This window comes from Balaenoptera ricei, chromosome 6 (assembly GCF_028023285.1).
Source record: "Balaenoptera ricei isolate mBalRic1 chromosome 6, mBalRic1.hap2, whole genome shotgun sequence".
Classification (NCBI taxonomy): Eukaryota; Metazoa; Chordata; class Mammalia; order Artiodactyla; family Balaenopteridae; genus Balaenoptera; species Balaenoptera ricei.
This window is the reverse complement of record NC_082644.1, coordinates 72,016,314-72,032,236: the sequence shown is the minus strand read 5'-3', so window position 1 is coordinate 72,032,236 and position 15,923 is coordinate 72,016,314. Positions and strand designations below refer to the sequence as shown.

The following is a 15,923-nucleotide window of genomic DNA, read 5'->3' as shown; positions in this document are numbered from 1 at the left end:
TGACAAGATTTGGAGCAGGGGTCTTTTTTTGCATATACTGCAAAAAAAGGAGGATTTAAGATGGACCCTATTTGTGGGATTGACATGAGTGACAGCCAGCTGTCATCAAGGCACACGCTTTCCCACAAGTCCTAGAATGTCCACAGTGTGGGTGGACAGGTTGAGTCTCTGTCCCAAGCCAGCACACACTCGGTACCTTAAAGGGAGTTGTGATCCCAGCAGAGGCCGAGGGAAAGGCCCATTGTCATCAAAACCCTAAACAGCCCCAGGCTGCAACAGTCACTAGCCCCTTCGAAACACCTGCCAAATTCCCAGCCCAAGGGAGTTTATCACACACCATCAGATAACCATCCCAGGAAAGGTTCTCAGTTCCAGGGAAAACAATCCACAGTAATAGCAGAGCGTGAGTCCAGATTTCAATATCCAAGTGAGAAAAATAAGGACTGTTTGCCCTGTCTTTTTTTTTAAGGGGCAATTCACCTAAATGAGTAGAAATAAAGAAAACCCATACATGTTTGCTTCTTTCTCAATTTTAATTCAGCTCCAAGTGACTCTGAATTGTGAAAACAGTTGTACTAAATTCCTTTCTAGGCCACTAGAGGGAAATCTAACCCACCTCACCAGAATTTGTCTCTTTTCTTTCTTTTTTTAAAAGTAATAATCACAGAACCAAAATTTTTAGGCTGAAGAATACGTTGAAATGTTATCTTTCTCTGTCCCTTCCACCCTTGCCCATATTTAAAAATTATTTGAATCTTTGTGGTCATGGAGACTTCTAGAAAAGCACAAACCAGCCATCTTAAGTTGGGAAATTGTTCTAACAGGCAATCTGAATCACTTCCAGTTCAGCTTGAATTTATTTCCTCAAATTACATATTCATCAGCTATGGAGAACAGCTGGTCATCTTTCTCTGCATCACATTATTCTTTAAATTCTTGAAGACCTCCAGGTCACGCCTCTCTTTCAAGCAAAATGAGCCAGCTCTTCAACTTGGCCACAGAGTTTACATCCCAGCCCTTTAACCACGTGCTGTTCTTCTCAACTCTCTCTACATCACTCCATCCTCCCCCATACCTCCAAACTACAGCAATACAGACTGAACTCCGAGGAGAAAAATGAGGTATTTCATGGTTTTCCTTGCATGTATGGCTATTAATACATCTGTGTGCTGGTTTTCTTTTTGAATACGACATACTGTTTTTTGTAATAAATTTATTTATTTATTTATTTTTGGCTGCATTGGGTCATCGTTGCTGCACACGGGCTTTCTCTTGTTGCGCTGAGCGGGGTCTACTCTTCGTTGCAGTGCACGCGCTTCTTATTGCGGTGGCTTCTCCTGTCACGGAACACAGGCTTTAGGTGTGCGGTCTTCAGTAGTTGTGGCACTCAGGCTCAGTAGTTGTGGCTCTCAGGGTCTAGAGCTCAGGCTCAGTAGTTACGGCACACAGGCTTAGTTGCTCCGCGGCACAACATACTGTTTTTGATATATATTTATGTAGTATGATTCCAAAACCATGTGTATATATGTGCGTATATGTATATAAATACACAAACACATACATACATAAACACACATATGTATACATACATATACATATACATTTTTTCATCTTGTTATGAAAATTCAGTGCCAAAGTTAATGTCCATTTATGTCACTTCTGAATTCCATTCTATTTCCAAGTTTTCCACATCACGCCCATTATTTCAATATCTAACTTTATTCTCCAACTTTTTAACCTCTTACTTTAGATCCCTATTAGCTATAAAACATAACTGGTATGTATTTATAACATTATTCTTTTAATAATTTTTAATAACCTATTCATCCCTAATTCAAATGAAGGAGGAGAAAACTGGTTGTTTTCAAAGCACTCACCGTTATCAACATTTATAAGTGCAGTATAATAAAGAATATGTTTGGTCTTTGTCCCTGGCACAGAACTTCCAAAGTCCTTTGAATTTCCTGAGTGACAGGAGGGTCAATCATAATAAGCCTGTTTCAACCGTACCTGGGTTTATGTTAAGGAGATGACTCTTGGTGAGCCCCCAGACAGCATCAGGATGAGGACTGTAGCCCAAGGAACCAACCAGGTGATGAGAGGATTGGAACCCTCCACCCAACCCCCATGTCCCAGGAAGCGGGAGGGGCTGGAGATTGAGTTCAATCAGGAACACTCAGTGATTTAATCAATTGTGCCTAGGTAATGAAACCTCCAAAAACTCCTAAACAACAGGGTTCAAAGAGCTTCTGAGCTGGCGAAGACCTCAGGGCTCTCCGGCAGCAGCATGCCAGAAGAAGGCATGGAACTCTGAACACCCTTCCCCGTGTACCTTGCCCTGTCTCTTCCGTTTGGCTGTCCTCGAGTTGCATCCTTTATAAAAAGTCACTAATAGTAAGTAAAGTGCTTGTCTGGGTTCTGTGAGTCATCCTAGCAAATTATCATGATTCCCCCCTAAGGGGGGGGTATCATGGGAACCCCTGAATTTGTAGTCAAATGGGCGGAAATGTGGGGAGCCTGGGTGCCCATTTGCAGCTAGTGTCTGAAGTGGGGGCGGTCTGGTGGGACTGAGCCCTTAACCTGTGGGTCTGGGTAACTCAGCGTAGTTAGTCTCAACTGAATTGAATTGTTGGACACCTAGTTGGTGTCTAAGAATCAGAGAATTGGTTGTTGGTGTGAGAAAAAAGTCTCTCAATAAGTAACACTGAACCGAGGCTCCAGGTGCAACCTTGGATTCAAGCACAGGTAAGAAGAAATTCTCTCTCCTCGGGACCTCCTCAGGACCTCAAGCGTTACCATTGGAAACCATGGGTTTTGTTAAGACCTAGTATGAATCTCCAGTCCAGACCTTACCTGATCCGTGGGGCTGAATGTTCCCTGACTCAGTTTACTCACTTGCAAAAGCGGGACAATAATTCTACTCTGGGGTCCACTGGAACCATTAATAAAATAATGGATATATCTAAAATATTGGGTTGGCCAAAAAGCGTGTCCAGGTTTTTCCATACAATGTTTTGCCCTTTTGGCCAACCCAATATGTAGAACGCACCTTTTGGCCAACCCAATATGTAGAATGGTGCCTGGCACATTGTAGACCTTAAAAATGACAACTGGTTTTATTCAAACCCTCAATCACAGAAGAAAACCTGACGGTAGCACCAAGGTTCATACTGAGTACAGTTTCCTGTGTGATATAATCAGTGTGAGATATTCCAAAGTAATTAACACTGAATACAGATCTTCCTTGATTTACGATGGATAACCTCCTGATAAACCCATCTTAAGCTGAAAATACCAAAAGTCAGAAATGCATTTAACACACCTAACATACGGAACACCTTAGCTTAGCCTAGCCTACCTTAAACGTGCTCAGAACACTTAACATTAGCTAACAGTGGGGCAAATTCATCTAACACAAAGACTATTTTATAATAAAGTGTTGAAGGGCTCATGTAATTTATTGAATACTGTACTGAAGTGAAAATCAGAACGGTTGTAGGGATACAGAGTGGCTCTAAGTGTATCCATTGGCTGTTCTCCTTGGAGGTTGTGTGGCTGACTGGGAGCCGCGGCTCAGTGCTGCTGCCCAACATCACCAGAGTGTGTGGGACCACATGTCGCTAGCCCAGGAAAAGATCAAAATGAGAAGTACGGTTTCTACTCAATGCTTATTACTTTCGCACCATCAAAAAGCAGAAAAATCAAGTTGAACCATGATAAGTCGGGGACTGTTTGCATTTCGTTCATTTGGCAAAATTGTACTGGACATTTACCGTATGCCAGGTGGTATTCTGTGCATTAGGGATACAGTGAAAAAAAACTAAGCGCTGGCCTCCTGGTGTTTTATTCTACTGGGTGGAGACAGACAATAAAACAAATAAACAAGTAAATGTATATGTGATGGGACTATGTACCATGGAGAAAAGTAAAGCAGGGCAAGGGAGCTAAGTCGCACTCGGGTATGAGGGCTGTTTTATGTAGAGTGGCCAGGGTAACCCTCATTGAGAAGTGAGGGGGAAGGCCATGCAGATATCAGAGGGAAAAGCATTCCAGGCAGAGGGAACAGCCACTGTTAAGTGCCATGAGGCAGAGTATTCTTGGCATGTTCACCAAACAATGGCTGGAGTGGAGAGAGAAACAGGATGAGAGGTAGGAGATGAAGTCAGAGGGAGAAAAGGGGCCATTTCCAGTTGCGTTTGAGACCACAGTAAGGGTTTTGGCTCTTTGAGCGAGCTGGTGAGCCACTGGAGGATTTTAGAGTCACGAGGTGATCTAACATGTTTTTAAAAAAAGTCTTCTGGTTGCTGTGCTGAGACTAGGGTGTGGGCAAGGGAGTGGGCAAGAGTGGAAGGAAGGAGGCCAGTGAGGAGAGCACTGCAATCATCTAGAGAGGACAGTAGTTTGGCCCAGGGTAGCAATGGTGGGGATGGTAAGACGGGGTCAGACTCTGGTTGTGTTTTGAAGGTCAAGTTGATAGGATTTGCTCTTGGATGTGGGGTAGGAGAGAAAGAAAGGAGTCAAGGATGAATCTTAGATTTCTGGCCGAACCTACTGGAAGGATAAAACTGCCATTTACTGAGATGAAGAAGACACTGAAAGAAGCAGGGTTCGGTGCGGGAGGGGAGCAGAGCGCTGGCAGGCGTCAGGTTGGAGAGCCCTAGAAGACATTCACATGGAGTCCAGTGGGCAACTGGGAAGTCTAGAGGACAGCGGCCCATGCCTGCAAGGGCACTAAAAACAGGTGTTGCCCCTTCTACCATTTTAAAGATTTCAAGGTCGATCAAATATACTTTAATTTTTTTTTAAAAAGTTTAATTCTGAAAATGGAAAAAATATTTAAATAAAAATCAAATTTCCCCCTTACAATTTTTTTTTCAAGGTCCTGTTTTTAGGGCTTCACAGTTCATCTAACTCTTTGCTGTTCAAAGCGTGGCCCCTGGACCAGCGGCACAATATACCTTGGGACTTGTCAGAAATGCAGACTCTCCAGGCTTCCCCAAACCTGAGTCAGAATCTTCAGCTTGATAAGATCTCCAGGTGATTCATATACACCTTAAAGTCTGAGACCACTCGTCTAATTAGAATCACCTGGGGATCTTTTAAAAACTATAGGTCCAGGCAGAATAATTAAAGTCAATCTCTGAGAGTGGGCCCAGGAGTGGTGTCCTCACCAAGGCCCCCAAATGGTTCTGACGTGCAGTCTGGGTTAGAACCACTGATCTAACTCTTCCCTTCCTGGCCTGCTCTCTCTGTACTACTGGCTTTATACTGCTGATGCTCTTAGAAACCCATCTCCAAAGAGGTGTGCAGACCTCAGAGAGCAAGAAGGTGCGTAGCTAGAGTAACCATCTATTTATCTGGGATCAGTGCCCCCTTTCACTCTCAGAAGTATCATGGTTTAGAAGATAAATTATATGTTCTCCCAGCATAATACAAAAGGGCTCTGGGCTTTATATTTCTGGATTATAAAGTCATAATAAGAACAGCTAGGACAAAACAGCAGATGGCCTTTGGTTTCACAGATGAATCCAGTGTAGAGAGACTTCTGGCCCTTAGATATTAGTTTTTAAGGTGTTCTATGTACAGCTTATCAGAAATACATACATAAATTCCCTCAATTTGTAAGGAGGGTTAGAGAAAATCAGTCTCCTTCCAGGGGCTGGATGGGGTGAGCACGGTTACAATCTGCAATTAAAGTTCCAAAGCTAACTGCTGATTAGCAGGGAACTGATTATCAGCCTGTGATTACCCCAGGCCTTAGCAAAACTTCTCCTTCCGTTTCCTTTTGGATCTTTTATTGTTTATTAGCTATTCCACCCTCAGGCTCAAAGGGACAAGGAAAGAAGGTGAAGAAAAAGTGAATTTAGCAGTCCTGCTAATAAGCTTGGTGGGAAAGAAAATGGAAATAACTGGACTGTTTCTGGTTACCTGTGAATTTAAATTCTTTTGGCTCATCCCTTTTTCCAAATTATTCCCAGCTGGTGTGAGGGCTCATTGAAGGCCTACTGATTGCCAGTAAAATTAAAGTAATCTTGTATTTTGAAAACTAAGTAATCTCCCAGAAATAGGCCTTGGAAGCTTTCCTTCCTAATTTACCAAGGACACAGGGTGAGGGGAAGGCAAGCACCTCTGCATCTCATCAGAGCCCTCCCCACCCCCTTCCTCCCCTCACCACCAATTCTTAGGTGCACGTGAACAGAATTTTTAAAAAAATACTTTCTGATGTAGATAAGAAATTATTTTACACCAGCTTAAGACAAATAGCATAATCACTGTTAGACAAAAGGACCTAAATGGAAAATCTACACGCAGGAGTAGAGACTTATGTGCATATAGATTGTATCACAAGTTTTCCTAGTTGCATCACTAGGATAGTTATGAATACTTCCACAAGGCAACCACAGTATAAATGTTTAAAACATGTTCTGTTCACATGTGCCTAAAATGTCTGGAAAAGAAACTATCCATGTGCAAAGTAGAAGAGCCAGATGCTGATAAGCTAGTTAAAGGGAATTCTTGTTAAATAACAGTAATAAGGGAGTCTTCTTGTTAAATAGCTTGTTAGGGTGGGTAAAACATCCAAAAATACCTGTTGAATTAGAATAAGATTATCAATGGAATCTCTATAGACCAGAGAGGTACTTTTATGGGCTTCTGAGTGCAAGTGGGAGTGTGTGTGGGGCGGGATCTGTTCTCTGCTTCCTGGGCTCTAAGTCAGAACAAGCTAAAAAGGTGGAAGAGGGACTTCCCTGGTGGCGCAGTGGTTAAGAATCCGCCTGCCAATGCAGGGGACACGGGTTCAAGCCCTGGTCCGGGAAGATGCCACATGCCGCAGAGCAACTAAGCCCACGCGCCACAACTACTGAGCCTGCGCTCCAGAGCCCATGAGCCACAACCACTGAGCCCGCGTGCCTAGAGCCCGTGCTCCGCAACAAGAGAAGCCACCGCAATGAGAAGCCTGTGCACCGCAACAAAGAATAGCCCCCGCTCGCAGCAACTAGAGAAAGCCCACGCACAGCAATGAAGACCCAACGCAGCCAAATATAAGTTAATTAATTAATTTAAAAAAATAATAAAAAGGTGGAAGAGGTCTCTGTAGCTGAGAAAGCACCACAAGCTGGTGTTGCCCTGCCAGGCCCTGGACCAATAATAATATTAGCAGCTTGAGCAGAAGACCTTATCTTTGATCTCTGTTAACAGTTAACCGCAGGCTTTTCCTTCCAGGGCTCTTGGAAGGCAGAAGCAGGCGGTCCTGGAAAGCGGTGCTGGAAAGAGGCCCCCCAGTGGTTAAACTTAGATGCCTAGGGACAGTTCAGCAGTAATTGAGACAGGTGGGCCTGTTGAGAGATGCTGCTTCCTTTTCCTTAGGGGTTTAGATGCCTTTTAAAATCTTAGTCTAAATTATATCTTGACTGAAATATATTACACAGTACGGCTTAAGATGATGAGTCAATGATGTCTGGTCTTTGAACACGGAGTTCTATTTTAATCTAAAATTTTTAGCTAGATCATAAGCTAAATATTCTGAGGCCCACCTAGCTAGGTCCGGCAAAACCCTCACTTAGGATTACAAAGGGAAGGAATGTCAGCAATCAGAAGAAGAGCCCTATCAATGAAGGGATTTCCCAACCATACAAAGTGGCAAACTTTTTAAACCAACAGGATGGGAAATACACAGCAATGGCAACTATAACCAGCATTACTTATGGTTTTTTTTGAAGTATATACTTACCACACAACCTTCTAGCAGCAGGCCTGTGGTGGTTTTCAACTTCAAAGTAAATCTTAAAAAAAAGTGGTACCACTTGGCCTTTGGGGACCACCTCAGAGAGAGACTCATATGTGCATAGGGTATTTTTACATGTGTCTAATGGCCTGGACATCATACTTCTGCAGTTAGTGCAAAGGTAAATAAAAATAAGCAAACATCATAACCACTTACCCCGTGCAAATAGGGAAAGGAATGTTGAGGAAAAAATAGCCTCGAATCAGAGTGAGTCAGAGTTGGTGAGGCCAGGAATATCATTCCTCACCCTGTACGTAGCTCTGGACTTGCAGGCCCTTGCTTTAATCTCACTTCCCAACATGAGATGTAGAAGAGTTTTATATGGAAAGACAGTGTTAGCCTCCAATTCTTGCATGATTTGGTACTATCTTGGGTGAAATGTACTCAGTAACAAATTATGTTGGCAGAACGTGGCACATCCCTGCATGGAGAGCCTGGGATCCTGAGAAGAAAAGGCCCAAGTCTCGATGCTGGCTTTGTGCTCTGCCCCTTCACACTCTCAGTGACCCTGACAACAGGCCTCTCCTTCCCCATCTGGGGTAATTTTACTCCAGATAGATCCACTGGTTACAGAGTCAGGTGTAAGGTTCTATGGTACCATGTTCATCAAGTTCTTTGAGACCCTCCAAAGAAAGATACCATTAAAAACAAAAACAAACACCACTAAATTACTTACAAAGAAAGATAACTCTCCCTGGTATCTTATTCCATCCATGGCGCAACTTTGGCAAATTATACCTGAAAATTCTGGGCAACTCTACACTGAGAAGCAGTGAGTTTTTCTTTGCTTCTCTACTTCTCCAAAAAAGAAGCATTGCAGATGTAACCAATGGTTTCATCTCAAGGAACCATTTCCTCAAGGACTCTGCTTCAAAACCCAGGCTGAACTAGAGACCAAGGCAGGGAGGGGCAGCTAGCAGCGTAGATGGAAGTGCCCAACATTATAATGGGTACTTTCTGGTATTAAATAATGTTGCCTGGAGCTTTAACAAATACGGGGGTGAGGATATGGTTGTGCTGTTGCTTTTCTAAGTGAGTTTTTTTTTAAGTGAGTTTTTAATTAGCTCTGTGCTGACAACTTGAGGGGGCTCTGCCATACCCAGGCCAGCCCAGCTGTGTCAGTGTCCTCCCTTCACTTTAAATTCAGACCAGCCGTGGCCCTTCCTCTCACAGTGGGCCATGCAGCAACCTCAGAGAGGAAGCCCAGGGTAGCATCTATAGTGGCACCTCACGGACATGGTCCAACCCAGAGTTTCCCGAACACTTGGGAACCCATCATTTACATGAGTATGGACAAGGCTCTGAAGAGTCTGACCCGCTTGACTCTCACTCAAAATTTCCTTAACTGGACTATACAAGGTGCCTCTCTTGAGGTTACCACAATCAACTAACTGCAGAACAGTCAAGAGAGGCAAGTGGTTTCGAAAATGCTGGTCTAAACTCATAGATGCTTGAGAGCAATTTTTCTGTTTCAAACACTGCAATAAATGAGTTAAATCTGCTTAGAGTCACTTGCACTTTGTCCTTGATAGCTGGAGCTATCAATACACCTCTCTAGAAAGTAAAATCACCCCCACTAAAGCTCCTTAAGTTTTCCAGGAGCAGTAAGACACACAGTGCTGAGAGCACAGCTCTGTTCAGGTACCTGGGGCTCCTGGTCATGACCACTGGGATCCCTCTCATAGCTTTCTGCATACAGTCTGATGGTGGCCCGCACACCACTGGAGGAACTGAGCCGGAAGATGAGCCGAGATGCATCTGAGAAAATGATCCTCAGGCCCTAAGAGCAAGAATATCAAAGGATGGATCAGTGAACAAATGAATACACAGCTAAAAATGACAAATACCAACCTTGGAGATTAGCGTATTCTTATCATCCAAAGATGCTCAGCATTGTGACAATTTATAATTGGCTCTCTACACTCACCAAACAGGACAGTGAGGTAAACCCAGAAGCTACTTAAGGTTATCTATTTGTCTCTATTCTATTTCTGTTGCCTTCTGGTTCATGTTGGGGGAGGGTTAGGAGCAAAACTATGAACAGATGCTCAAGTTCCCTTGGTCTGGTGATGTGGAAATTAGGAAGCAGTAAAGGTAACAAGGATGGGGTGATATTTAATAAATGTCCCTGGGGTAATACCTAGGAATAAACCTACATAAGGAGACAAAAGACCTGTATGCAGAAAACTGTAAGACAATGATGAAAGAAATGAAAGTTGATACAAACAGATGGAGAGATATACTATGCTCTTGGATTAGAAGAATCAACATTGTGAAAATGACTATACTACCCAAAGCAATCTACAAATTCAATGCAATCCCTATCAAACTACCACTGGCATTTTTTACAGAACTAGAACAAAAAGTTTCACAATTTGTATGGAAACACAAAAGACCCCGAATAGCCAAACCAATCTTGAGAAAGAAAAACGGAGCTGGAGGAATCAGGCTCCCGGACTTCAAACTATACTACAAAGCCACAGTAATCAAGACAGTGTGGTACTGGCACAAAAACAGAAATATAGATCAATGGAACAGGATAGAAAGCCCAGATATAAACCCACACACATATGGTCACCTTATCTTTCATAAAGGAGGCAAGAATATACAATGGAGAAAAGACAGCCTCTTCAATAAGTGGTGCTGGGAAAACTGGACAGCTACATGTAAAAGAATGAAATTAGAACACTCCCTAACACCATACACAAAAATAAACTCAGAATGGATTAAAGACCTAAATGTAAGGCCAGACACTATAAAACTCTTAGAGGAAAACATAGGCAGAATACTCTATGACATAAATCACAGCAAGATCCTTTTTGACCCACCTCCTAGAGAAATGGAAATAAAAACAAAAATAAACAAATGGGACTTAATGAAACTTAAAAGCTTTTGCACAGCTAAGGAAACCATAAACAAGACGAAAAGACAACCCTCAGAATGGAAGAAAATATTTGCAAATGAAGCAGCTGACAAAGGATTAATCTCCAAAATATACAAGCAGCTCATGCAGCTCAATAGCAAAAAACAAACAACCCAATCCAGAAATGGGCAGAAGACCTAAATAGACATTTCTCCAAAGAAGATATACAGATTGCCAAAAAACACATGAAAGGATGCTCAATATCACTAATCATTAGAGAAATGCAAATCAAACCTACAATGAGGTATCACCTCACACCAGTCAGAGTGGCCATCATCAAAAAATCTACAAAAAATAAATGCTGGAGAGGGTGTGGAGAAAAGGGAACCCTCTTGCACTGTTGGTGGGAATGTAAATTCATAGAGCTGCTATGGAGACAGTATGGAGGTTCCCTAAAAAACTAAAAACAGAACTACCATATGACCCAGCAATCCCACTACTGGGCATATACCCTGACAAAACCATAATTCAAAAAGAGTCATGTACCACAATGTTCATTGCAGCACTCTTTACGATAGCCAGGACATGGCAGCAACCTAAGTGTCCATCGACAGACGAATGGATAAAGAAGATGTGGCACATATATACAATGGAATATTACTCAGCCATAAAAAGAAACGAAATTGAGTTATTTGTAGTGAGCTGGATGGGCCTAGAGTCTGTCATATGGAGTGAAGTAAGTCAGAAGGAGAAAAACAAATACCATATACTAACACATATATATGGAATCTCAAAAAAAAAAATTGGTTCTGATGAACCTAGGGGCAGGAAAGGAATAAAGACGCAGATGTAGAGAATGGACTTGAGGACACGGGGAGGGAGAAGGGTAAGCTGGGAGGAAGTGAGAGAGTGGCATGGACATATATACACTACCAAATGTAAAATAGAAAGCTAGTGGGAAGCAGCAGCATAGCACAGGGAGATCAGCTCGGTGCTTTGCAACCACCTAGAGGGGTGGGATAGGGAGGGTAGGAGGGAGATGTAAGAGGGAAGGGATATGGGGATATACATGTGCATACAGCTGATTCACTTTGTTATACAGCAGAAACTAACACAACATTGTAAAGCAATTATACTCCAATAAAGATGTTAAAAAAATAAATAAAATAAATGTCCCTGGGGCCAAATTTTGTCCCTTATGAACCTGCTGGATGCAGTCAGGTAGGCAATTTATCTATGACAGTATGACAAATTACCCGTGTTAAAGCTACCCCCACGTGATGTTAGACTTTGCTTTAAGTTCCTCTCTGTTTCTGTCCTCATTCCCACATTCCTCTGGTAGCCATGGAAGCCTACAATGAAATGCTCAGGACTGGAGCATCTGCCGGGTTCTGAGGGTTTCTGTGTACATCCTCATCCTCTTGGTTCTCTCCTTCCTTCCTACTGGTAAGACCTGGCCACCAGGGTGGGGTCGGGGCAGAGCTGTGGCAGCACCTCACACTGTTGTCCAGGATTTGATTTTTGGCTCGGAACATCACTATTCTCTATGCATCTCTTCTCATTAGTGGCAGCGACATTTTAAAAAGTATGACTTTCAGATCATGTTGTGACTTCTGTTGAAGGAAATTGGTTTTCTTAAGGCAACTGTTAAAGTTATTGTTATAAATAAGCATACTGGCAGGGGCCAGAAGAAAGAGAGCCGGGAACAAAATAATATGTCTGGTCACTTGTTACTTTTGAAAAAGTAGAAGTCTCAGGCAACTCTGATACCAGTTATTTGGCCTAAGAAATTTACCCTGGAAATGTCTCTGGCCTCAAATCCTGCTTGTTAAGAATAGCATTATTAAAAATATTCATACATGCCACGTGAACCTGATCGCTAATCTCTTACCCCCTCCCCCATCTGGTGATATCTGCTGGGAAACACTATGATTCCATCTGTGTGGTTTTCTGGGTTTTTTTTTTTGTTTTTTTTTAAAGATTTATTTATTGATTGATTGATTGATTGCTATGTTGGGTCTTCGTTTCTGTGCTAGGGCTTTCTCTAGTTGTGGCAAGCGGGGGCCACTCTTCATCGCGGTGCGCGGGCCTCTCACAATCGCGGCCTGGTTTTCTGTTTTTTAAGTTGTGTAGGCATAGTTTGTTCCAATCCCCAAACAAAAAGCTTAGTCTCTTTTGGAGGGTTCAATGTCTGCCACAATTTGTGTAATAAAAAGGAGCCATGTCCTTTCCTGGCAGCCCATCACTCTGTGACACTAGCTATGCAAACAGGTTGATTTTGTCTGGGGTTCATTCATTAGGCACACATTTTACAGCAACCCTTAGGGATCTGGTATGGGGCTAAGCCCTGGGTATATGAAGATAAAGACAGTATTTGCTCTCCATAAGCCTGAAATATTCTATCACAATGAGCAAAATTATTTTCTTAACCACCTTATGCTGCTGGAGAAGTGAATAGTTAGGAAATTCCCAATAGAGCAAACAAACCAATTCCCTGCTATCCAGAAAGTATGGTATACCAAATTCTGTTCAGACTGACAATGAAGCCCCAAAGGTTGGTTCCACCATTGTATTCACAGCCATGTTTTTACAGACTTCAAGGACGAAGCCCTAAAGCACCTGTTGTTGCAGATACTAAATCACATGAAGCCACCTCTTCTGACGACTTCCCAGACTTAACCCTTTAAAGTAGCTCCATTACACGATTAACTTCCCAGATTAGTTTATGGCCAGTGGGGGGTACTTAAGAATTCAGGCCATGATAAACCCTCAACATGTATTATCTGCTCATAGCTAAGCCCCTTTTACAGTGAAATCATGTTTTGTTTTGTTTTATTTTTTCACTAAGTGTAGCCGTATCTTTGGCTGTACTCATGGAAGGTTGGTTAGAATCTGTATCGGGTAGCCTGGAATAGATTTTGCACTTGAAAAGATGATAAGGGAGTGAATAGCACACATCAGCCTGCTGGAAATAATCCAGTGTCTTCTCTCTTTCCTAAGGAACCATGAGATCTTAATAGAGAATCCATGTTGCTTTGTGAGACCTCCCAGTGAAGAGCATAACAATTCTCCTTCTCCACATGGAACAAAAAATGTTTAGACCCAGCCCAGCTCTGTGCTGCAACGACCCTAGTTCCATGTCTGCTGAGCGTCACTTGGATGTGTGAATAGTTGTACTGGATTGCTTTGGGGTCTGCATGTTGTTCCAATGAGCTTAATGAATTTGTAACCTCAACATGAACCACGTTCTCTCCAGCATGTATCATCACCTGCTATCAACTAAATAATAAGGCCAAAGTCACCACTGACCAAGACTTGCCAAGTTTCGAAATGTTCCATAATTCCAACAAAAGAATACCAATAATATACTTGGCTTTAGAAAATTTTTTAGGTTAAACCAGGGGTTGGCAATATAGTTTGTCAGCCAAGTTTGACCTGCCACCTGTTTTTATAAATCAGGTTTTACTGGAACACAGACATGCCCGTTCACGTATGTGTTGTCTGTGGCTGCTTTTGTGTTACAACTGCAGCACTGAATTGTTATGACAGAGATCGTCTGGCCCACAAGGGCTAAAATATTTACTATCTGGCCCTTTACAGAAAATGTTTGCTGACCCCTGGTAAAAACTATTCCATTATCCACAACATGGAACATTTACCCTTCAACTCTACCCCAGAAAATGAAAAATATAACCATATGCCTATGGAAATCCCAGTAGAGAGAAACTATGAAGACTGTTATAAGGGTGTCCCCCAGGCACTGCACCTTCCAGTCATAGGTTCATCTGGACATATATTTGGCCCAAATCAACCTACTTCTGATCACCTACTCATGACAGAAATAGATTTATTAAATCGCATTTTAGTTTTATATCCTCACTTTTATTGCAGGGTCTGAAAGGCACTGTTATAAAATCCATTTTTTGCAGTCACTGTAGGAGACTGTATGAAGCTCCACATTAGACATCTCCTCAAGAGCCAAGTTGTTAGGAAAGCCTTTCCTCCCCTGAGGAACTGGTATTTTGTTTTCTTTCTGACAACAAGAACTTTATAACTAACCATAGTTTCCTTTTAATATGGCTGCCAGGACACTTAATGCCAAATTTGAGGTTCAGCCCAAGTGGATCCTTATGACTTGCATAATTTAAAATTTTTCTTCTTCTGTTCTTGACTCTCTACTCTTATTTATATTTTCCCTAGTCTTGATTTCTGTTTCTTATTTATATTCTAACAACTTCATTATGTGTGTTTGTTGCCACAATCCTCTTGAAGAAACAAGGCCCAGTGCAAATGAATAAAATAAGTTGCCTTTACACTCTTAACCCTAAAGTGTTGGAATCACTGAATTATGTCGTTGGGTCCTTCATTAGCTGATAAGCTCTGGGAGGGAAAACCCTTACGTTCCTTGTTCACCATTTATTGATACAGCCTAGGACAAGCCTGGTACACAGTAGGCCCTCCATAGACACTTGTTGAATGAATGTCATTACATGTCCAACAGCTGGTGTGAGTATCACTGGAAGGTCTCCTTCCACATACAACAAGGCCAAATGGAAACACACTCATATTCTTCACTAATGAACTGGGGCTACATATTCACCTTGAAGGGTAATTGTGAAAGATACTATGTCTACTCATCCTTCATTTTTAGGGCAAGGGTCGGTTTTAGCTAAAAACAGTGGAGTTGAACCATGGTAAGTTCCTGTCCCCAGCTGTGTGATCTTGGACAAATCATTAGCTAGCCTATTAATTGCAAAATTTACTGCACACTGAAATCAGCTAGGGGTCTTTAAAAAAACTGTGGTACCTGGCTCTCACTCCAGACATTGTGATTTAATTTGTATGGGGTGTGACTTGGGCACTGGGATTGTAAAAGCTCTCCAGGTGATTCTGATGTGTAGCCAAATGCGGACAGCACTGTCGTAGCTTTTTTTTTCTAGGTCGCCTCCCTCATGTACCGAGTGACTGACTATACCACATGTCAGTCTTAAGGAAGATGCCTTTAAGATCTGAGGTTTCTTGCATATACTACCATCAGACTGGGATCTTAGGAGGCCATAACACAGGGGCCTAATAAAACATCATGTTGCTGCTGAGTCCTGAAAGCCTCCTCCTAGCGCCTTGTCAGCAGCAGAACCACTAGAAGCATCTCCTCTTGAGCATCTGACATTAATTGCTTCTAGCACAATCTCCTAAGGAATTCCTGAAGCAACAGTGAAGGAATCCATGATACCACTGTAACCATAGCAGCTATAGGAGCGGGAATTTCCAGGA

At 42.4% G+C, this 15,923-nt stretch overlaps 1 protein-coding gene across 1 annotated transcript in view; it reads right to left on the bottom strand.

Annotated features, from left to right (window-relative positions):
* PGM5 (phosphoglucomutase 5) overlaps positions 1–15,923 on the bottom strand; it is a 188,229-nt gene that overhangs the window by 26,376 nt on the left and 145,930 nt on the right. Inside the window, exon 10 of the mRNA XM_059924855.1 lies at positions 9,432–9,566. Coding sequence (XP_059780838.1) covers positions 9,432–9,566 — 135 coding nt within the window. The remainder of the gene's footprint in view (positions 1–9,431; positions 9,567–15,923) is intronic.